A 24,132-nucleotide genomic window follows, 5' to 3' on the forward strand; every position below is an offset into this window, starting at 1 on the left:
GCATTAAGGTCAAATGATACCGGTTATCCAATCATATCACACACAGGTGTAAGGAAACTGTATTTCCGCATTCAGGTCAAATGATACCGGTAATCCAATCATATCACACACAGGTGTAAGGAAACTGTATTTCCGCATTCAGGTCAAATGATACCGGTTATCCAATCATATCACACACAGGTGTAAGGAAACTGTATTTCCGCATTAAGGTCAAATGATACTGGTTATCCAATCATATCACACACAGGTGTAAGGAAACTGTGTTTCCGCATTAAGGTCAAATGATACCGGTTATCCAATCATATCACACACAGGTGTAAGGAAACTGTGTTTCCGCATTCAGGTCAAATGATACCGGTTATCCAATCATATCACACACAGGTGTAAGGAAACTGTATTTCCGCATTCAGGTCAAATGATACCGGTTATCCAATCATATCACACACAGGTGTAAGGAAACTGTGTTTCCGCATTCAGGTCAAATGATACTGGTTATCCAATCATATCACACACAGGTGTAAGGAAACTGTGTTTCCGCATTCAGGTCAAATGATACCGGTTATCCAATCATATCACACACAGGTGTAAGGAAACTGTGTTTCCGCATTAAGGTCAAATGATACTGGTTATGCAATCAAATCACATACAGGCGTAACCAATCTGTCTACTCCCTACAGAGGTAGCTAAATGAGTCCCCTGTAGAGCTGTAGAGAAGAGTTTGTTTAGCAAACGTTACTGGGTGTTAGGTCAAGAGAGACTGGTTATATACACCAGTTGAAGGCTGCCAAAGCAGGAACAATAAATCTGTGGATTTGGAACTCTATCACTCAATACAGACAGCAATTCGAAACCCCAACGATCACGCACACTCAACATACTATACTTTAAAACGGTAAATGCATTGTAGCTGCCAAACACTTACTCTGCTCTGAACACTCCCTTCAGGTGCATTCTGTCGGGAGATCCTGCAGAGAATAATAGAATCATTTGAAACTATACATCTAAATGGAAATTCTACTGCGTACTGTCGTGTTAACCAAAGTTACTAAGTGGTAGGACAGCATATTGAATGATACTCATTTCTATTATGACAAACGGCTGTTGTTTAAGTATAAGGTATTTTTGTTTTAATGTAGACATCACATGGGTAGATACTGACATTGGAAAACAATCACTGTTTCTTTATTCTGATCGCAAGTAATCAAACTTCCTGTTATAGGTCTACTTGTACATGTCTAGACTCACCCCAGTGGTATTTGAACAATACTTTCTGGAACTTGACATTTTCAATTTCGAGGTTGAGTGTTGATTTACAAACGTCGAGGTCGAGCTTGTAGTTGATGTTCTTCTCGAGGATGGGGAGGTCGAGGCAGCAATCTACTTTCATGCACGACGATGACATCTCACACGCCGTGGAATCGGGCAGGCTGTCCAAGGTCACGCTCTTCTCGCATGCTGAATGACAAGGGGACAAGTCCTACTATCACTGCTAAGGTAAAGGTTTGTGTTCTGGAGAAAGGACAAATGTTTGGAGAGCATGCTTTCATTCTCATTCACCTAAAGACGACGATGCATAATAATTTAACATGCAAGGTTTGATTATGACAAGCATGTAGCTGTATAGTTCCTGAACTGAACTGCTTCGTCGGGTTGAAGCACTTTTTGCAAACATTTCGTAGACTTTTCTGAAAATGTTTCAACACCAACACAACAAGCATTAACCATTCTATAAAACAATTTAAGTTGACCTTACACGAGCTCCATCCGTTACTGCCCCGTCCGAGAAAGCTACACGACTCAGTTTTCATGTGCTGGGCAACCCCGAGTCCGGCTAACAGACGTTTCTCGTCCTTGGCGTCCAGTAGTGCCGTCATGGACGACACGTAGTCTGACATCTGGAATCCTGAACCAGAACGAAAAATAACCAGCATTTCTTTCATAAACTGGTTTTCCAAAGATAAACTGAAATGAAACTGTCACCCTGTATTGAGACACGTTTGTTTTGTATCTATGCCTACAAAGTCCAAGAAGACTTGAATGTCAGCCATGATGTCTTCACAAATGTATCAAAATGTTCGCAAGAAAAATCGAATTTGTCGAAACATTTCCAGTTTGAATGTATTTATTTACATATATATCTCGTTGCGTCACCCCATCACTTCTATGTAGCAGACGGGTACCATTGCATAAGTCAACTACAGCTCTAAACAGCGATAAACCAAACTCACATACCCATAATCAAATACGAAAGATCTGCTTGAAGTGAACATGGCTACCTACCCTCACAATCGTTTCAACTGTTTGGCCACTCACTCTATTCAGCATGGCTATGCTATATCAACTTTATGTTCCATGAGGGAGCAGAGAGCGTGATATAGGTACCGGAATCCATATGTGCAGATTATATGCTGGTAATTCCATCATTATGACTCAAGGAGATACACGTGGTTTTGATAAAGAACCGATGTGGAAGCTCGAATCCCCGTCTATGCCAACTGGCACAGTTACATACCCATCAAACCATGAATCGAGTCAGCTTGCGATCTTGTCTTCACTCACCCGGTGGTGCTGAGATCAGCTGGAACGTGCAGGGCTGTGACGTGAGCAGGGTGTTCTGCAGGACTGGTATGGTGGTGGGACATGGTTGCCTGGCAACGGGGCACACCATTAGCTTCAGGTCAGCAATAAACGCCTTCTGATCCCAATGCTTTTTGACACTGAACCTGGAGGACAAACAGTATGACCTCACTCGTTAACATGTCTGATCTGGTCCTGAGAAACCTGTGATCGAGGAGCCCACACTTTGCTCTGAGACTGGGTGGTTATATTTTGATTTTGACAAGCATCCCCTTCCTGGTGTGTTTCATTTTCAAAGTCGTTTGTCACGGGGGTTTTCATTCAGCATGAAGCTGCGTACAAGTGAAATACTGCTCCAAGCAATGGAAATCTAATCCCCACGACTCACTGCAAAGTAAATGGTGAAGGGAAGAAAGATGTTCCCACTGAATAAGTACTTCGTTTCTAGTTCATACATATCATACATTTCACACATTTCATACATTTCATACATTTCTTCAGTAAATATGACCCGTAAAGGTCCGGGGTAGAATAGGCCTTCAGCAACCCATGCTTGCCTTAAAAGGCGACTATGCTTGTAGTAAGAGGCGAGTAACGGGATCGAGTGGTCAGGCTCTCTGACTTGGTTGACACATGTCATCGGTTCCCAATTGCGCAGATCGATGCTCATGTTGTTGGTCACTGGATTGTCTGGTCCAGAGTCGATTATTTACAGGCCGCCGCCACATAGCTGGAATATTGCTGAGTGCGGCGTAAAAGTAAACTCACTCACTCACTCAGTAAACATATTTTGAGATACCAAAGGTTCCTCACGTACACGGGCGGTGGGTTAACCTATTGGTTCAAACGTTCGCTCATCACGCAAAGCCTCGGGTTCTAAACCCCACATGGGCACAATAATTACAGCCTATTTCTCGTGTCCCTCACCGTGTTATTGCTGGAATTGAGCTAAAAGCGGTGTAAAGGTAAACTCACAAACTCCTAACTGCTATTAATAATACTTTAAAATGACCCGTCAGTGTCATAGCATTATGAACTTTCGGCCCTGTTAATATCAAATTGTATTTTGTACTTACTCCACTTTGATTAGACCATGTAAGTCAATCACTTCCGTTTTACCTGAAACGGACAATAAATATACAATTATGTGAGCGTAGCCTACAGATATGTGCCACTTTCACATGTATTGGTACAAATGATATGATAGGCACAAGTTGATACAACAGAGATAGAATGGGTACAAGTAGGTACCAGGAATGCAAGTGGTTACAACCAGGTACATTAAACTGAAAAAAGGACACGATAAAGACGAAGATTCAAAAGTAGGGCCATCACACCCCGTGGTTCCATATATTTTATTCTCCTGTAGGCACCAATGTTGTATGGACATGAGCGGTGAGGATAATGTTCTTTTTAACTTGAACTCATTAGCGGAGCTGTTAATGCACCGACACATCTTATTGCCTGCAGGTAGTAATACAAACGAAAGTGACATCCATAATGCATACCAACATGTACCGCGAGGATAAGTGTCGTTACAACAACTCAACAACGTAAATCGGGTTTACGGGACAACTTAGTGGTTAAGGCGTTCGCTTGTTACTCCGAAGACCAGGGTTCGATTTCCCATACGGGTGTACCGTGTGAACATCATTCTGGTTTCCCCCTCATAATATTGCTGGACTACAGCTAGAAGCGGCGTAAAAGTAACCTCACTCACTCATTTAACGAAGGTCAATGTGGAAACCACCATATCTGGAAGACTTACCCCAGTCGTAGTCAAACAATGAGTAACTGAACATAAGCTTCTCAATCCCAACTTCCATGCTGTTGCTACAAGCGTCAATTGTGAGGAATATTTTGAAGTTTCTCTTCACCTCTGACGCTTCGAGGCAGCATGAGACGCCCGTGCAAGTATCCGACAGGTGACAGGTGGCAGTTTGTGGTAGGGAGTTAAGAGGAACCGATCTCGGACAATCTGGTCAGTATGAATAAATACTCTCTCTTAACAGTTAAGTTTAATGCTTATTTATACATAACAATAAATGGAAATATCGTGGACGTATTTATCACTTTAGCATCTTGAAGTAGCTAACATTTGAACCATTTTAACGTACAATTATGCAAGATAACAATTTATACGAAATATTTTCATCAGTATTCGAATTAATTTACCATTGTTGAAAACAGCATTAGATGCATACGTTGAAAGCTTCAAAGAGCATGATTACTACAACTAAAATCCGAATAAACTTGATTGTTTATTGTTTAATGTTGCATACCCAAATACTCCAGTTATATTGTGGTGGCTTTTACGTAATCGAAGCCCGATTAATCAAGTGATTAACACCATGCATGAGCATTGATTATGTGTCAAACATGTCATTGAGTCTGACCACCCGATCCCGTTAGTCGTCTCTTAAGAAGAGTACAAGCTGCTGAAGATCAATCCTAACCCAGATTTTCACGGGCGCTTTAACAGTGAACATGCGTGTTACGACCTACCTTTCTTCCAACCGTCCTTGGCACCCTTAAAGGGTTGACTATAGCTCTGACATTGGCCGGTCTGCAGGAAGCGGGTGATATCCAGTTCGTTCAGGATATCTGCTGATAGCTGAGCGTTCATCGTACCTCCTTTGTCGGCCACCCACTGTTTCACCGAGAACTCTGAAATGTTAGATATTAATGTGCAGTTGTTTGTGCTGATATCAGTTCAGAAACATACCCACTCAGCGGATACTGATCAAAGAGAGATTAACGCTAAATAAGCTTCTTTCTACCCAAGGCAAATGAATGATATAGCAGCTCTGTGCAAGTATCAATCCGATGGATCCTACTGTGCATGCACAACAGAAAGTATTCCAGCAGAACAAACAGGAACATGTTTGTTTCATATTTTGTTTATATTAACACATGTCTACATGTCTACAGATCTACATGTCTACAGATCTACATGTCTACAGATCTACATGTCTACAGATCTACATGTCTACAGATCTAAATGTCATCAGATCTACATGTCATCAGATCTACATGTCATCAGATCTACATGTCTACAGATCTACATGTCTACAGATCTACATGTCTACAGATCTACAGATCTACATGTCTACAGATCTACATGTCTACAGATCTACATGTCTACAGATCTACATGTCATCAGTATTACTTAAAGTATCGTACCAACCTGCTGACCAAACACATACGACCACCGTCTTTCCCAAAGTCCATCAAAATAAGCAATAGGATACGAACCTTTGTCATGGTATCCCTGCTTTGTAGGGCATGATGGTATAGGCAGGAAGGCCTTGTCAAGGATCAACGCGTCCATCTCACAGCTGTCCTTTTCAAAGCACATGCTGGCAGTGAGATCCACAGCAAAGACGTCCTGAGACTGCAGCCGTTCGATCCGAAACCTGGTGACAGTGACGACATTATGTCCAGAGCTACAATGTTGCATGTGAAGTAAGTGCAAATGTTTCTACCTGGTTTCTCGTTTGAAACTACTTTCGTTTACTCCAGGTCTATGACGGCACCAATTGTAATAATCTGAGAGTGACTGACAAAGGAAAATGCTCTTGTCCTTTAGGCACAATGATGACACACAGCCAAACATATCACAGAGCGTGTCAGCCGGATGTTCAATTGCCTTAACGACCTACTTTCATAAACCTGTTCTCGCAGTGGAGTCCTCGGCTATATATGTGAGATAGTGTAAATAATAACATTGAGTTGAGCCATATTCCTTGTACATTACAGGTGTGTAAGTCCAGTTAATCAAAATGTTCTCCAGACTAGCATCTTGGCTACCAACGTTAAGGACTGAAGCAAACGGAAAATATTAGAAGTCATCAACATCAGGAGATTAACCCAGAGATTAATAGAGTTCAAGGTGTATACCTCTCTAGCGCCAGGAACATCACAAACAAACCCTCGACTGTCACGTGATCAGCTCCACATGACCCTACTCTGTTCACATTTCATTATCATCAGTGTTTTATAACTTCTATGTGACCTGTCCTGATGGTATATACATGTACACTGGCCCAAAAAAGAAACGCATAGGTGAAAATCCAATGTTATGAGAGATGATTTAATAACTTAAATTGCACAAAAAGTAATGGAACTTGAGCAATGATAATTCACACGGGTATTAACAAATGTGTGTCAAGATATATACAATCATTCACAGTGGTATTAAGCGTCTCTATTTTCCATGGCATAGTGAGAAAGTCAGTATCTGGTGTGACCACCACGGGCATCAATCACTGCTCTGCATCGCCTGGGCATTGACTGTATAAGACGTCGTATCCGCCTTTGTGGGATTCTTCTCCACTCATCTCGCAACGCATTCACCAACTGTAGACGTGTCTGTGGCTGCGGCTGTCGACGTCGTAACCGTTTACCCAATTGGTCCCATAAATGTTCAATTGGGTTCAAATCCGGCGATTTTGAGGGCCATGGAAGAACTGTAATGTTGTTGTTGGCAAGGAAATCCGTGGTAATGCGTGCTGTGTGCGGTCTTGCATTGTCGTGCTGGAAAATGTCCCTTCTAGCGTCAATTGTAGGAACAACATGACGGTTCAGAATTTCATCCCGGTAGCGTACAGGATTGAGATTCCCTTGCACATGCACCAACTGTGTCCTGCCGTTCATAGATATGCCTCCCCACATCATTACACCTCCACCACCGTGTCTGTTGACCTCACGAACGCACTGTCGAGCATATCTCTCATTTCGACGTCTGTAAACACGCATCCTTCCATCATGTCTGTACAGCAGAAAACGTGACTCATCGCTGAACCAGATCCTCCTCCAATTCAAGAGGTTCCATGCCCGAACGTTCCTGCACCACTGAAGACGTGCACGACGGTGATGGGGATGTAGAACAGGTCCTGCATGAGGTCGCATAGGTCGAATTCCATGCTCTCTTAGGCGATTCCTGATGGTTTGTGGAGAGACTCTACTCAGCCCAGGAACGTGATCAGCGGTATACGTAGCAGTGACGGCCCGATTACGCAGATGAAGCACCCGGATGTAGCGGTCTTGTGCTGGAGTTGTCACCCTTGGTCTCCCACTCCTTGGACGGTCTCTGATCGAGTTGTGTTGCGCGTATCGTTGCCAGAGACGGGAAATCGTGCTCTGCCTCACATTCAGACGTCTGGCAACTGATGACTGACTTTCCCCAGCTTCCAGACGTCCAATGGCTCTATTTCTGTTTTCTTCATTTAACCTTGGCATTTTTTGCGTCGCATAGAAAGAAATTCGAAGAATGAATCGCAGCAGGACCTGTCCCCTTTTATAGCCATCATAATCAAGATTGAGATCCTGCATTTGCACGTGCATAATGCTTTCAGATTTTCCCACGTGCAGATTATACAAAGCGTTTTCAAGGTGCTGTGGTGTGGCGAATAATCACCAGAGGTTGTGTTTGTTTGTCTGTTTTGGTTGTATTGACTATAAAAACACTTAATATTTACATTAATTGTCATTCCATTCCATATTTTCCGAAAAAATCTACTTTAAAAATGAGATTTCAGCTATGCGTTTCTTTTTTGGGTCAGTGTACATTTATCTCTGTCTTCTTGTGAATCTAATTATTACTTCATAAGCTGTATATCCCTTTGTTGTGTTGATGTCTTATCCTCATTGTTTGTGTCAAGTGGCTTTACGATATTCCTTTTATCACTGTTTGATAACTGCGTTTGTTCTTTCCCCTGTGATTGATTATATATACATGTGCGTCTCTGGCAGCCTGTAAATTCTGGTTTCTGTTTTGTACTTCTGTCATTAATCACCTGAAGAAGGACCAAGAAGTAGCCCTGAACCAAACAAGAAGTTGTCATCCATATGCTCGCCTTGTACATAATATTGCAAGCATCAAAGGTGTGTTTCGTCAAAAATATAACTTTTTCGTGCAGTGGTAGATATATCTTTGAGTGGTGATGCCACTAACAACGTTCCGGAATGACAGTAATTATAATGGTTGGGTTTTGTTTTAACAACAAGCATTAATGGTACTGATATGTGCGCATATGATCTGCCTACTTCATACAAGGTTGGTACAACACAACCTACTTCATCTTAGCGATGTGGACACCGTTGAAAGTCATTTCTTTTCTCTCTCCTGCAACAAAAACAACAGTCAGTTACCGTCGTGGTATTTGCAACTTGAAACTAATCTGGCGCTAATGAAAGAACATGTACAGGACATGTATTGGGGAACAAGGACCTAAAAATTTCAGATATCACGTTACAGACGGAGAGGGACCACTCTTTCAATTGACGACTCACCCCATCTGTAATCCGGCATGTTGACCTTGAACATAAACTGTTCAATGCTGCCTTCGATGTAGTGGTTACACATGTCGATGTTGAAGGAGACTTGAATCGTTTTCCCGAGTGTCTTGCTCTCCAGACAACACTCCACAGCCTTGCAGTCAGTGTCCAGATGACAGTTGACGGGCAGACTCAGCTTCGACAAGCTACTGCTGTATTCCGGCTTAGCACAGTCTGGAACGAACATGCCAGAGCACCGGATAAGGCGCGTATTTGCGTATTTTACTTAATAAACATCACATTTACTCCATTAATTACAAATCTGTGAGTACAAAAACGCGGAAGAATCACTTAAAACCCATTTGGTCTATAATACCTTGCGTACTTTACTCAAATGACTGAATTGGTTTCCGTATGATTCGTCGTGGCGAATCAGCATTAGCTGATGGTAAGCAATGTTTATATAAACATATACTATTGTAACCGAAGCCACTGTCCTAGATTACTTTATGTATATGACAGTTACTACAAACTTTCAGTCCATTGAGGTGTATTTATATTTATATATTTGGAAGAGTTAAGTACTCAATTTACATATTTAGAAGAGTTGAGTACCCAATATCGATAAGAAACTGTGTTAAAGTACTCAATTCTTTTTACTAGTGGGCGTATACAAGATGCTAGTTACTCCTCATGAAAATGCAATATCTCACACATAATTCCTTGAAAAGTTATCTGGAGCTCTGACATGCTCACTCCACTTAGTACTCATCATGTTCTGTTCATATGTTGCAAGGAATTATTTTCTGTGACATATTTGTGTCATCTAATCCAACTGAACGTGCGATATTTTGCTAGCAAATGATTGCACACCACACCTCTCGACGAAACCATGGCAAACATACAGCTTGGTTCTTTCATGAAAAAGGTTTATCTAGGATAACCGGCTTCTTCGCCTTACAAACTGATGTATCCTTACGTGTGTGACCTCAAAATGTATCTCCATATATATCAGTATGTCATGTCTTACATGAACTTGATATGCATATATCTTTCACTTTCAAGGCCACACTCAAATAAAGAGACTATCAAGTTCACTATCCCAGACATGCATTGATATCTGTAACACTGAGAACAAACTTTTGGGAAACATTTTGGAAATTTTCGAGTAAGTATATGTTTTATCAAAATGATAGACGCTTTACTGTCCCGCTGACATTAACAGGAACTTTTGGGTCCTGCAGCAACAACTGACACGGCAATACTTGCTGCAGCAACAACTGACACTGAACACATCGTTCAGACATAACATATGGTAACATTCCGTAGCTGTTATTTCCTCGGTGGGAGAGGACAATTCTCTATTTATTCAAAATCACACTGTGTTTTACACGTTTATATCATCATTACACGGTCTGATCATCAAAGTCCTCCTACCATTCTTCCACTGGTTTGGACCAGCAGGTTTATACTTGAGCCCGTTCCTATCACATGACGGGTCAAGCATCTTGTCCTTGATACTGAGCTGCTCCAGCAACAGGTCAGCCTCCGCGGGTTGCAGACCACCGGACAGATCGATGCCCCTCTTACCAGCCCACTCCGTCAAGCTGAGTTCTGTAAATGACACATCATTGTCGCTATCTATGGACTAACGGACTTACAAATAAAACCTAGTCATCTCTATCTCCAGAAACAAGTTTCACTTGGTCTAATGCAAAACAGCTTGTCATATGAGTGCAGCACATATAATCACGGATCGTGGTCGCAAAAAGTAAATATATGTTTCGAAAGTTGTCCAAGCATATTTCCAACAGGCCCCTTTAATAGGAATTCCCTGGAATTCATTTCACTTACTGCTTGTATCCATCGCTGTGCACGTTGGAGGTGGAAGTTCTGTGGCTGACAGGATGTTCGCTTCATATAAACATTTGTCCTCTTCAAAACAGACTTTTATATCGTAGTCGGCCTTAATGATCGCCCCGTCCTTCTTTACATCGAAACTATAAAGGAAATAATGTATGGTCACCGTGTATATGTTTTACGAGCATTCATATCTCAGAACTATCATTAACCATAAACACATTTAACACCTAAAAAGGTGAATCATGCATCAGCAGTGTTTTTCGTTTACTTACAGTGGAAGCTGTCAAAATCGGCATCTGTCCAATCCGGCAATTTGTCAACACCGGCATTTTAAAATCACAGTCCCATCCGTGACATACATTTATCATCAGCTCTACAATCCGCCTCATTGTCTTAACTGGATTGTTTGTTCAGTCCCAATGAGTGCCGGTTTAGACAGCTTCTGTTGTATATCTTATCAGCACTGAGGACATAGTCAGCATTACAGCTTTTAACATATGCTGCAGAGAGAATTTCAGAGTAATAAGACTGGGGAGATCCTGGTTAGAAATGATCATTAGTAATCCATGCTTGTCGTTAGTGGCGGCTAACGGGATCGGGTGCTCAGATCCGCGAACTTGGTTGACAAGTCACCGTATCAAAAGTCATGTTGCTGATGACTAGATTGTCTCGTCTAGACTCGATTAATTACAGCTCTTAGCTATAAATCTGAAATGTTGACTGTGGCGTAAAACTAAACTCACTCTCTCAAATTAATAACTAGAGTTATTTTGTGTACCTCATTTTGAAAACCTTGGCAATATCCAGTGACTTGGACACTCCTGTAAACAGTGTGAACATCACAATACATTTGCGGTTCAGATGTGATTTTACACAATATACAGAATTCTCATCATAATAAGTCATGTAAATTGATACCTGCAAATGCATCGGTGCTAACAAATCCAGACGTTGATTACAATGTTATATTATATACTTGAATTAGCTTGTTTCTAAACCATGAAATGGGCGTCAGCTGAAGAACACCAGCTGTTAAAAGGATCAAGTGTGTGTAAAGTGAACATGTTACATATACAGGTTATATACATAACACACACACACACACACACACACACACACACACACACATACACACACACACACATACACACACTACATAGCCCTACAATGGGGTGTTTTTGGATCACGTCATGGATGCCAATGCGGCAACGTACAGGCGATTCCCCAACTGAATCTTTCATATGTATATTAAAAACTAATTGTTCCACTAATAGTTGAGCAAGTGGGTGTTAGATGAGATCATTTGTCCGACCTTTGCTGAGGCTTGCTTTCTCCTTGATGAGGTTGAAACTGACGGAGGTCTTCTCGATGGCTGCTTTGATATTCTGCTGACAGACGTCCACGTTCAGGTTCGTGCAGAAGGACATGTCCAGGTAGGCGACCTTGAAGCAGCACTCAATCCTGGTACAGCTAGCCGCTAGGTGGCAGCGCACACCTTCGGGTAGCTTCGTTAGTTTCCGTGTACTTCGCGGACATTCTAGGATAAAGTAAAAGTAATGAATTGCCAGACTTGTCAGTCAGGGTTTCAAGGGTGACTTAGTCGTTTAATCATGAGTGACCTACACATTCATGACTGGCCTGAATGTTCATGAGTGATCTAAGTGATCAGAACTCCTGATAATTAAAATCACGGGTATAATGTTCTTCATTGAGATCCATTTTCACGAAGAATTACAAGGCTAAAGAGGGCGCTTAAGTGTCAGAGTTTGTATGTTGTCCGTTTCTGAGTGACTTCCTATGAATGCTCTACGTTCATGGGTCGCCACAGGAACATCACGATGAACACTTCTCAGCTAAACATGGATTACAGTCTTCAATGTGATGAGTTAAATGTTTATCCAATGGTTGCCCTCGTGGTGATTATGCAAAGTACATGCATGGTGATAATGTAATTACCACGGCTGTTGATGAAACTGTTAAGGTGAAGTATCGGAATCCCTTACTAATAATTGCCTTTGTACGTGAATCAACAACAATAATTGCTTTTGTGTCAGCAACATCAATACATCTGTCTTGAAAAGTAAGTATGACAACGTGACTTTAAATTCATATAACATGTAACGTGAAGTACGAATGTGTCGCCTTTGTTGTCATTTAGAGTGGACAAAATTGACTTGAAGAACACCAGGATGTGGCCACGTATACATCGCGAACCATGAAAATATTTATCAGTAATCCTCATTTTGGAGCATCGGTGATCTGGAAGTACAATACAGCTGTGTAGGTGAGATCGAATCCCGTTTATGCACCTAGTGAGTTCCACTAAGGGGTATTCTGACATCTCTGCCATATGATTCCAGCCGAGGTACAAATAACTCACTCATTCCATAATGCCATGTTACCGCGATTCTTACCGTTTCTCCAACCGTCAACCTGGGGAGTGTACGGCGGTCTTGTTTGATCACATCTTGTTGGCAGGAGTTTGTCATTAATTGGAAACTTCTTCAAGAGCAGATCTGCTGTGGTTCGAGGCAGCTTTGGAAGATTTGGGTCAAGGCCAAGGCTGGTCAACCATTCAGACATCTTGAATTCTGGAACAAGTGACTTTTCTCTGACTACTATATTTCTTTTTAATGCAAAGCGAACTAAATTGTTTACAGTTGAATAGATGCATGCACTGTCAATACTGAACTGAGAACAACGATGCATTCAATTAAGACAGTCGTAACGAATAATGCCTGTGTTTAACATAATCGAATCGATTAACAGCATTAGAAGAGAAGAGACGTAAATTGGTTCTTTAGAGAACGAATTCACGACTGTGAAATGACTCTTTATTCGAACTGTAATTCAAGATTTACCTTGTCCTTCAAAAACATGACTTAAACATTTTTGGGTCATGAATATTTCAGACGCGACTACCAATAAGATACAATAACGGATTGATGACACAGATAAACTCACTGTTTTTTTGCAGAGTGACTTTGTGATCACATCCTGATATTGTTTGTTGGTCCATGAGAATCAGGCCGTCTTTGGGGTAGCAGTAGGTGTCAAAATCAATCGTAAGGCACGTTGAGACGTTGAAGTCAATTTTGAAATCTTTGTCCGCTTTGGATATCTTGTACCTGAAATTTAGTAATATCAAGGAACATGAACTTAGCAATTTTGTAGTACCTTAGGGGCGGCCCCTAGTACCTTTGAATAGGTAAGATAGTGTTTATTGACACTGTTGGTCATAATTCCGCGTCAAAGGAAGGCTTTAACCAATAGTGCACCCCACCACCCTGCGCCGCCTTGAAATAGTAAAGTGAACATGGGTCAAGGTGATAAATTTTCAAAGATCAGGATGTACACCTGGTACACCAGCAGTTGGTACATATCACATAATTAACGTGCCGTCTATGTCTGACCAACTTGGCCGTGCGTCATGACAGGTGGGCCCCAGGAATACTGACCCCTAGAAGAATGATTAGCTTGGGGATACCTTTATAAAAGATAGCTTACACAAAAAAAATCAGTAAGCGTTTTCCGGACAATTTGTTTCTCCGGGAGGATTCAAACAATGTTTTAGGAGCCCATTGTTTTCCGAACGTACGGATATCCACAGAGCGATTTTTTAAACTTTTTCTGTTTTATAGAAAATAATTGTTTTTGTACCAAAAAGTCACATCGAAGAGGCTGATGTAACTTTTCATGTTTCGTACGTACTTAAGGCTGACCGGTGTGCTGTTTCCCTTCCCTACGTCAAGAACTGCTTCAGTACCTGCGAAAATGTACAAGGGCCGCTTTAAAACTCAACCAAACCCTGCAATGACAATCTTAAATCCATAACTCCTTTAACGCTGCATCATACATGATATTTGCTATTATTCAAGCAAAGGAAGTTGCTCCCGAATTCCATCGCACAATTTTCTCACCCCAGTTATAAGCAAGCAGTTTCTCTGTATGCTTGTATTTCCCATAGCCGATTTCAACGCTGAGTTCACAGGGATCAAAATTAAGGAACACCGGCAGGTTCACAACCGGTGGCGTCCTGAACAGGACCACGTCAAATGTATAGTTGACGCAGCAGTGGACACCGCCACAGGTGAGTTGACACGGAGTGGATTTGTACTCGGCAGGTAATGGAACTGAGGGGGTGTACTTAGCTTTGGCCGTAGTGCACTCTGAAGAAAAGAATTGAATCCAGAGTGAATCAAGGAATGAACAATATGTAATGGAAGCACTGTTGGTGAATGATGATTTGTAACGTTACATAAACGTACCTCGTGGTTTGTTGATGGTGTGATAGTAGTCTGTAGTAGGATGTCGTCAGTATACCTTTATCAGTACACATTTAGGTCATTAAATTAATGATCCATCCTCCTACCAATATCACAAATTGATGCATTTCTATCATTCTCCTGTTCATTGGGTTTGTTAGCTAACACAGTGACAGAATGAGTATAATTTTACGCTGCTTTTTGCAGTAATTCCAGCAAAATCATGGCGGGGGAAGCCGGAAATGGGCTTTACACAGTTTACCGATGTGGGAAATTGAACCCGGGTCTTTGGCGTGACGAACGAACACTTTCCCTCTGGCTACTCTACCGGACCCTGACACTTACTGAGTATAGTGTTGCCTCACGTAAAGTCAGATATTGACGCTATTCTGCCTTAAGAAGTGTTTGAGAGTATTGAATCTAATTGTCCTGGAACATTAGCTAAACCATGTTCGACATTTGGTGTTATGCGTGGTTGTGGCTCTGAGCTGTTTTATCACCATATGTGGTCAGTTTTCGACCTTCTTCTATTACAGAATGAATCCATGTTAATCGGGCATATTGCAGATACTGGTGGCATAATGTCTGCAATGAAAGGTCGTTTAGCCAGACGAAAGAAGCATCCTGTACGAACGAAATAAAGGAGCTCCAAGACAGTTCGTAGGAACTCGGACACGTCTTTGTAATTAGGGTATCAACTTAGTATATCATTTTTGAAGTCAGCATTTTTCAGACATTCCTGTGGGTTAGTGCGGTTTTGTTAATTACCGTTCACCTCTTCTGACACCGGAGTAGGAATGGATCTTCAGACGCATTTCCAAGACATTGGCATATTAATTATATTAAAAGCCGAAAGTATGATAAGCATAAGTCTCAATAGGGCATGCTTACGTCGTTTTCTAGATGATAACGAAGGTAAAGTACACTCTCCTTCCGTGAAGACCTCCTGCAAATAATTGGCATTTATGTGATTATTTTACTGTTAAAAATGAAAGCAGCAAAGAGAGTTTGGTTGAGCCCAACATTTGGAAACTAGTTTTGGACAGATTCACCTCTGTGCCCTTCTTTGACAATGAATATGACTTTCTTATTGGAAGGGGGAATAGTATATACAAAGAGGCAATTCAGTACAGAGTTCCCCGAGAACAAAACTGAATTTCGTACTATTGTAGCCTGGATGCACATGTGACATCGTCCGATCGTGCCCCGCTTTTGGGCCATGTTTTGTTAATTTTATCGTTGCCAAGAGATAATCCCGTTGTGCAACCGATTTAATTGGAATGATCCAGCAGGACTGGCTGGGATCTGTTGACGTGAATGCGCCCGAGACTGTGTACGGGAGGATTTTATTAATTTCTCTAATTATCATTCTCTATGACGCCCCCTACATAATCTGGTTCATACCGATGATATATTCAAAACCCCTGGAAATACAAAGGTGGCGAAAAGACGATCACCCTTGTAACCAGTTATCGTCCATTTTCCCTCCTGGTTTAGTATTGGGCCTCCCTATGTATGGTGGTAAGAACAGGGCTTTTTTCATACACACCTTCAGTCCAAGTAGGTCTATCACATAATCGGTGGCTTCCTTGTTCAACTTTCCCCCCATGCTGGCCGCAATTGACATGATCGTGCTATTCTCTGTGTTGGAAGAAAAACTATGTTTAATCACATTCTGTAATCCATTTAATTGCCGTTTTGGTTATTCAACTGGGATTCAAGTGACATATGCGGGCTACGTTGCGCCCGTGCGTCCTAGGTCTTCATGTCCAACACAATCTAATCTGTATCACGATTAACATAAACTAAACGAATTATTCAAGGATACCTTTCTGTGTACCTATGTGAGATGGAAGATGATTATTCTGACCTGCAAGGTGGGTCCTGCCATTACATTTGGGTATGGGTAGCTCAACGTCGTTGAAAAACATGGCGTCTAGTAGAGGAGTCTCTTCTCCTATATCAATCAGCAGCCCAATTGACATTCGGAAGTTCTCTTGGAACTCGTCTAAACCAACCTTGTACCTGTTGGAGAAGATACAAACTAGCATTGCACTGCACAACAGTTGTCCCAGAGCAGTCAGGGGTGTGTCAGGAACGTATCCATGGAAACACCATTAACTCCATAAGGAATGTTCTAAGAGACACCCAGGGATGTCGTGATATACATTCTGTAGAGGTACTGAGAAATATTTAATTATCAATACATATTCACATCCAGAGGCATGTTTAAATCAAATTAGAACACAATAAGTACATTGAAGCATTTCTCGAAATATTTAGTTATGTGAATATACCTGACACCAACATGATCGTTCAGCCTGTAGATCTTGGGTTTTCCTGAAAAATACAGACATTGTACATAAAGAAACATTTTAAAAATTAGAAAAACAAAACCTCCGCCAAGAATGAATCAGCACACACACGATTTTGTAGTCGGGCAATGGAGGCATAGATAGTGTTCTCTCTTATATAATATACAAAAGAATCTGATCACCCAGCCTGCTTATACGATGTGCAGTTTACAATGATCACACACACGTACATGTGATCACCTGGATTCGTTACATTATATACACCTCATAATGATTATACTATACAAAAGTTAACATGATCACCCGGCATGGTTATAGGATATATAAGTGAACATGATCACCCAGCATGATTATACGATATACAAGTGAAATTGATCACCCAGCCTGCTTATACGATGTACAGTTTACAATGATCACACACACGTACATGTGATCACGTGGATTCATTACATTATATACACCTGATAATGATTATACTATACACAAGTTAACGTGATGATACAGCATGGTTATACGATATACAAGTGAACATGATCACCCAGCAAGGTTATACGATATACAGTATGGTTCAAAATTATTGAGAATAGCTAAAGCATTTCATATTATTAAACGAGAACAAATCAGATAAAATTGAATGTATTGTGAAAGTGAACTGACCTTTTCATGTTGTGTAGGTAACAATTTAATATTATATCAAGTCTCCTTGAACTTCACGACACAGTCTAAGACGGGTAGGCATACTTCCTATCAAAGAGGTTAGTGTCTCGTGAGTTATGCTCACTTCTCTCTTCATGTCTTCATTTTTTGTCAACCCCTTTTGATTCACACATTCCTTCATCATCCCCCAAATGTTCTCAATGGGATTTAAGTCAGGACTATATGCAGGAAATGGTAATGCAGTCACATTTTTCTCCTGAAACCACTGCTTGGCATGTTTTGCGGTGTGTTTAGGATCATTATCTTGCTGCAAAATCCAGTCATTTCCATAAAACACATGTGCACTTGGAAGGAGAAAATTATCAAATATGTTAGTGTAGCGTTGACTTGTCAGATTTCCCTCAAACACACACAGCGGGGTCGTTCCTAATAAGGATATCCCTCCCCATAGATGAAACTTTGGGCTGTATTTAGGTCGTCGATACAACGGTGCTGACGCAGACTTTGTCCATATTTTCACATTATTGGGATATACCCATATTGAGCTTTCATCAGTAAAAATCACATTTTCCCAGTCAAAGTTTTCATGTGCCAAACACCACTCAAAACGCCTGTCTTTATGTTCTTGTTTCATGAGAGGAGAAGGAATTCCAGTCTTTTTCTCCCATCCAAGATCAATCAAATTTCTTCTAACTGTAGATTTTGATACAACTGTTGATCCCCTTTCTATCATTTCATAAATGATGTTGGAGATGCTTGCCCTTTGCTTTTTAGACGCTAAAATTCCCAGCCGGACGCGATCTGAGAAGTCCAATTTTCTGGGTCTCCCTGCTCCTTTCTGGTGCCCCAAATCCTTTCCCTCTTTAAAATTGTTCCTAATCCTATACACAGTAGAAAGAGGAGTTCCTGTTCTCTCTGCCAATGTATTTACATCATCAATTCCTTGATTACGCAACTCAAAAATCAACCTTCTTTTATCTTCAGCAGACATTGTTGATAGTGCTGAGGAAAATGACGTCTGCTACAAATTCAGGGGAGGTAACTCTAACTGTACTATCCTCAGTAGGCCAAGATGAGTTACCTCCCTTATACCATTACTTAGTTTTAAGTATCAGTGAATCAGTTGAGGTGTTAGGATAGCTCAAAGTAAGAAGAAAAATTCTCAATAATTATGAACCACACTATATAAGTGAACATGATCACCCAGCAAGGTTATACGGTATATAAGTGAACATGATCACCCAGCATGGTTATACGATATACAAGTGAACATGATCACCCAGTATGGTTATCCGATATACAAGTGAACATGATCACCCAGCAAGGTTATACGGTATATAAGTGAACATGATCACCCAGCAAGGTTATACAGTATACAAGTGAACATGATCACCAGCATGGTTACACGATATACAAGTGAACATGATCACCCAGCATGATTATACGATATACAAGTGAACATGATCACCAAGCAAGGTTATACGGTACACAAGTGAACATGATCACCCAGCAAGGTTATACGGTATATAAGTGAACATGATCACCCAGCAAGGTTATACGGTATATAAGTGAACATGATCACCCAGCAAAGCTATACGGTATATAAGTGAACATGATCACTCAGCATGGTTATACGATATACAAGTGAACATGATCACCCAGCAAGGATCCTAGATGCAACCCCATCGTATCTCAACAGTGATCTTACCCCACTCGTATCCCAGCAGAGAAAAGACTATTTCGCATTCCTCGAAGCCGATGATAAGTTTGAGACTGCACGGTTTTGTGTCAACAAACATGGAAACAGTCTTTGTGAATCCAAGCTGTGGGATAGCAAGGTCGGCACATAAATCTATTCTCATACAGTCACTCGTCAGTTTTATGTAAACCATCTTGTCTATCTTTTCGTTCGGTATGGGTGGAAGTGTAACAGGCCTCCCATCGTATTTACAACCTGAAATGTTCAACGGTTGGTAATTAGTAGTGTTGGTAATTCAGGTTTGCCAGTTTGCTTAGTAAGTGTGATGTTAAAAATCTTTAAAATGAGTCTTGAGAGCTAGATGTTCCTGAATATGTTCAGTACGGCAATTCTGCGGAGATATCGCTAAGGCAATGTGACAACCTTTTGACATGAAAACGTTAATATGCTCCATGAATGTATATATACAGCCTCTCCTCAACATTTAACACAATACCTGCTACACGCCCACTGCACATTCTACGCATGTAACACGATACCTACTACACATCCACTGCACATTCTACGCATGTAACACGATACCTACTACACATCCACTATACATTCTACACAGGAACCTCCTCCGCATGTAACACGGTACCTACTACACACCCACTATACATTCTACACAGGAACCTCCTCCGCATGTAACACGGTACCTACTACACACCCACTATACATTCTACACAGGAACCTCCTCCGCATGTAACACGGTACCTACTACACACCCACTATACATTCTACACAGGAACCTCCTCCGCATGTAACACGGTACCTACTACACACCCACTATACATTCTACACAGGAACCTCCTCCGCATGTAACACGGTACCTACTACACACCCACTATACATTCTACACAGGAACCTCCTCCACATGTAACACGGTACCTACTACACACCCACTATACATTCTACACAGGAACCTCCTCCGCATGTAACACGGTACCTACTATACACCCACTACGCATTCAACGCAGGAGCTGCATCGCATATAACGCAATTTCTGCTATACATTCAACATAGGTTCTCCTTAACATATGGCACAATAGCTACTACACATTCAGCACAGGTTCTTCTTCACATATAACACAATATCTGCTACACATTCAGCACAGGTTCTCCTCGATATATAACACAAGTTCTGCTACTCATTCAACACAGACATTGCTCCAACGCAGAACCTGCAACTAATACAACACAGGTTTTCCTCCGTGTATAAATCAATGCTTGCTTCACATGCAACACAAGAACTGCTCCTCTTACAACACCATGAATGCTACGCACTGAACACAAGAACTGCTCAACGTACATCACATGATCTATCTATCTATCTATCTATCTGTCTGTCTATCTATCTATCTATCTATCTATCTATCCGTCTATCTATCTATCTATCTATCTATCTATCTATCTATCTGTTTATCTATCTCTCTCTCTCTCTATCTATCCATGAACTCTCCACAGAACAAAACGACGTGATCCACGCACAACGCAATGAATGCTACACACTGAACACAGGAACTACTCAATGTACATCACAGAATCTATCTATCTATCTGTCTATCTATCTATCTATCTATCCATCAACTCTCCATAGAACAACAAAACAACGTGCTCCACGCACAACACAATGAATGCTACGCACTGAACACAGGAACTACGCAATGTACAACACATGAACGAACAAAAAAGATGTGCTCCACGTACAACACATTACCTACTTTTGTGAATGGCCCCAAGCCTCTGCACAAGTTCGTCATGCGTCCCCTCTGTGCTAATTCCCTCTTTCTTCAACTCATCTTTCAACATGTGGTCAGTCATTGCGTTTGGACGCGTGCATGGTATTGTTTTTCCAGGAGCCTAGACAATGATATCAGTTTTCAGCATTTTTGTAGCAGGTCATACGAGAATGCCAGTTGATTTGGAGTGGAGCGTTGTGGGAGGAATTAATGACTGGATGAATTATTATCAACACAGTGATATAGTTTAGTCAAAGCCGCATTTATAGAAGTACATTCTATACCATACCCAAACACACCGAAAGCCACAAACCAACAGGAAATGGTCCAATATAACAGTCTCTTCGACCCCCTCCTCTCCCCCCACCCCCACCACACACCTCCGCAATCAGCCATCAACTCTTTTACTCACTCACTCACACACCCATCCCTCCAACCACGCACTCACTCACTCACTCACTCAGTAAGTAATATCACTCACATCCGGTGATATGCACGGTAAAAGTGTCAGAAGGCGATCTATTCCATCCTTCGCCAGTCGGAATGCTGTGTCCTTCAGTTTATCTTTCAGCTTGCCAAAGTCCAACAACGACTTGTAGTCAACTGAAAAATAAATAATATTACTATTCTTTCAAGCAACAATGGGAGAAACAAAGATAATATGACATTCAGCTTCAGCAACCGTAGGGATACTCTACAACAGGGATAGGTCACTCGCTTGCCTCGTCATGCTCCAGCGCACGCAGTGACATGGCTCGTTACCTGCGCAAATTCAGTTGTGTTTAACAGAACTTCAGCCAGTTTATTGTATCTGTCGCAATTTTACAATGAATGAATGAATGAAGTTTAGTAAGAATTAAGAGCAAGGATTATGTGAATGAATGAAAGAAATAAAGAAAAAGAATAAATGAAAGATGTACATATGTGAATGAATGAAAGAATAAATGACACACCGCGGCCTTCCCTCCCAAAACTTGTTAAGGAACGCAAAAGTATCGTGAGAACACCTGAACAGCTGTCCTTTTAAAAAGTCTACTTTGAGACATTTTTGTTTACATTAATAATTAATTCAGATATCTTATTGCATGTGGGGAATGGAATGGACATTAACAAAATGTTAACTGACACTGTCACACTGCACTCAAATATAAAGTGTAAAACTGTCACAAAGCGTTCTGAAACACCTTTCCAGTTTTATCAAATAATAAGATCAACAAGAAAGAAAGAAGTTATGGAACTATAACCCTCAAGCATCAACATTTCACCTGATAGTATATTCCCCTCATACGAATTAAAGGCGTGTGTGAAAGATTAATTTGAGGAAGTAACTAGGAATTTTCAGACAACGGCGTATAGCGTTTTAATGGCGGATCGGCGAAATGTCATATATTCACAAACCTCAATTGCACCCTAACAGTTAAGTCATAAAACTATCACTATTACTTGCGAATACATTTCAACTAAAAGTATGTTCTCCTACTAAAAACTAAACGAATGTGTGAAAGAAGTTTTTATCGGCACAATTTAGTCCATCTTCGCGGTGAATCGTGAATAGAAGCCAGTGAGCTATAACTTACCGACTTGAAACTTTACTACAAATCTACTGTCCTAATGTAGACACCAAGACCAGTTATTTGACTTAAACTGAAGTGAAAAAATAGTTAACATATCTTCTACATGTTGGATTTCAGTTGTTATAACACACAGCGAACGTAATCACCTGTTGAATATAAACCGGGCTCAATCTTAAATACTACGCTGCCACCACCATATTGGCTACACTGGTTACGCAACGACCCGAGACATACGTTCAGCGGCTTTTCGAGGAATTTCTTCTCCCACACTGTATAGGCTCCCTGGCTACAGGCACGACTTGTTACTGTTTAGGTTGTGTCCTGTGTACTTACTGTCAGGCCACGTCATCGTGCCGTCAGGGTTGCACATAGGGAGGGGAGTAACGGCCTTGTCCAACACATAGAAGAAGCCCTGACATCGATCCAGATTGCTGACAGAGCAAAATCCAGCTCCAATAGAAATAAGCATTGCCTTTTCACTTTTCTCCAACTTGATTCTTGAACACAAGGATGTAAATACTTTGAACAAATCACATCCGTGTATGAACACATATTATCGTGTAGAAAGGTAAACTGCAAATTGTTCATGGCAAAAGGACTTATGTGGTGACATCTCATTTAGTAAGGTCCATGTAGCAATGTATTCTAATGTACGGTGGTATTGTGTACCATTTCTTGTGTTTGATGCCGTAGTTAGAGTTAGTGAGTCAGTGAGTTTGATTAATGCCTCTTTTAGCCATATTCCAATATCACGGCGGGGGACACCAGAAATGGGCTTCACACATTGTATCCGTATGGCGAATCGAACCTAGATGTTCGGCGTGACGAGTGAACGCCTTAACCACTAGGCTACCCAACCGTCCCTCAGAGTTTGACGTTACCCCAAGAGACTTTGAACTGTCGTCCGTTATACTTTCATGCAACATGACGTGAACAATCAACACACGAGAGGGCAAGGGTGTCCTTTTCTGCCACTTATAGTCGTCCCTTGCATACTAAAGAGTAATCATAAGTATTGATAGTGAGTGAGTGAGTGAGTTTAGTTTTACGCCGCACTCAGCAATATTACAGCTATATGGCGGCGGTCTGTAAATAATCGAGTCTGGACCAGACAATCCAGTG

At 41.2% G+C, this 24,132-nt stretch overlaps 2 protein-coding genes across 2 annotated transcripts in view; both read right to left on the reverse strand.

The window, feature by feature from the left end:
* LOC137267780 (uncharacterized) overlaps positions 1-21,518 on the reverse strand; it is a 96,271-nt gene extending 74,753 nt beyond the window's left edge. Inside the window, exons 1-22 of the mRNA XM_067802224.1 lie at positions 21,419-21,518; positions 19,665-19,910; positions 17,282-17,324; positions 16,855-17,009; positions 14,640-14,888; positions 14,431-14,485; positions 13,684-13,847; positions 13,134-13,310; positions 12,032-12,256; positions 11,498-11,540; positions 10,711-10,856; positions 10,294-10,470; positions 8,872-9,090; positions 8,656-8,704; positions 5,833-5,993; positions 5,083-5,244; positions 4,346-4,555; positions 3,654-3,696; positions 2,560-2,723; positions 1,754-1,903; positions 1,246-1,455; positions 923-965 (exon numbers count right to left, since the gene is read on the reverse strand). Of these exons, the coding sequence (XP_067658325.1) occupies positions 923-965; positions 1,246-1,455; positions 1,754-1,903; positions 2,560-2,723; positions 3,654-3,696; positions 4,346-4,555; positions 5,083-5,244; positions 5,833-5,993; positions 8,656-8,704; positions 8,872-9,090; positions 10,294-10,470; positions 10,711-10,856; positions 11,498-11,540; positions 12,032-12,256; positions 13,134-13,310; positions 13,684-13,847; positions 14,431-14,485; positions 14,640-14,888; positions 16,855-17,009; positions 17,282-17,324; positions 19,665-19,910; positions 21,419-21,518 (3,191 nt within the window). The remainder of the gene's footprint in view (positions 1-922; positions 966-1,245; positions 1,456-1,753; positions 1,904-2,559; positions 2,724-3,653; positions 3,697-4,345; positions 4,556-5,082; positions 5,245-5,832; positions 5,994-8,655; positions 8,705-8,871; positions 9,091-10,293; positions 10,471-10,710; positions 10,857-11,497; positions 11,541-12,031; positions 12,257-13,133; positions 13,311-13,683; positions 13,848-14,430; positions 14,486-14,639; positions 14,889-16,854; positions 17,010-17,281; positions 17,325-19,664; positions 19,911-21,418) is intronic.
* Positions 21,519-21,896: 378 nt separating this feature from the next.
* Positions 21,897-24,132, reverse strand: part of LOC137267781 (uncharacterized) — a 34,534-nt gene continuing 32,298 nt past the window's right edge. Inside the window, exons 31-32 of the mRNA XM_067802225.1 lie at positions 23,344-23,507; positions 21,897-22,039 (exon numbers count right to left, since the gene is read on the reverse strand). Coding sequence (XP_067658326.1) covers positions 21,897-22,039; positions 23,344-23,507 — 307 coding nt within the window. The remainder of the gene's footprint in view (positions 22,040-23,343; positions 23,508-24,132) is intronic.

This window comes from Haliotis asinina, chromosome 16 (genome assembly GCF_037392515.1).
Source record: "Haliotis asinina isolate JCU_RB_2024 chromosome 16, JCU_Hal_asi_v2, whole genome shotgun sequence".
In the NCBI taxonomy this organism is placed as follows: Eukaryota; Metazoa; Mollusca; class Gastropoda; order Lepetellida; family Haliotidae; genus Haliotis; species Haliotis asinina.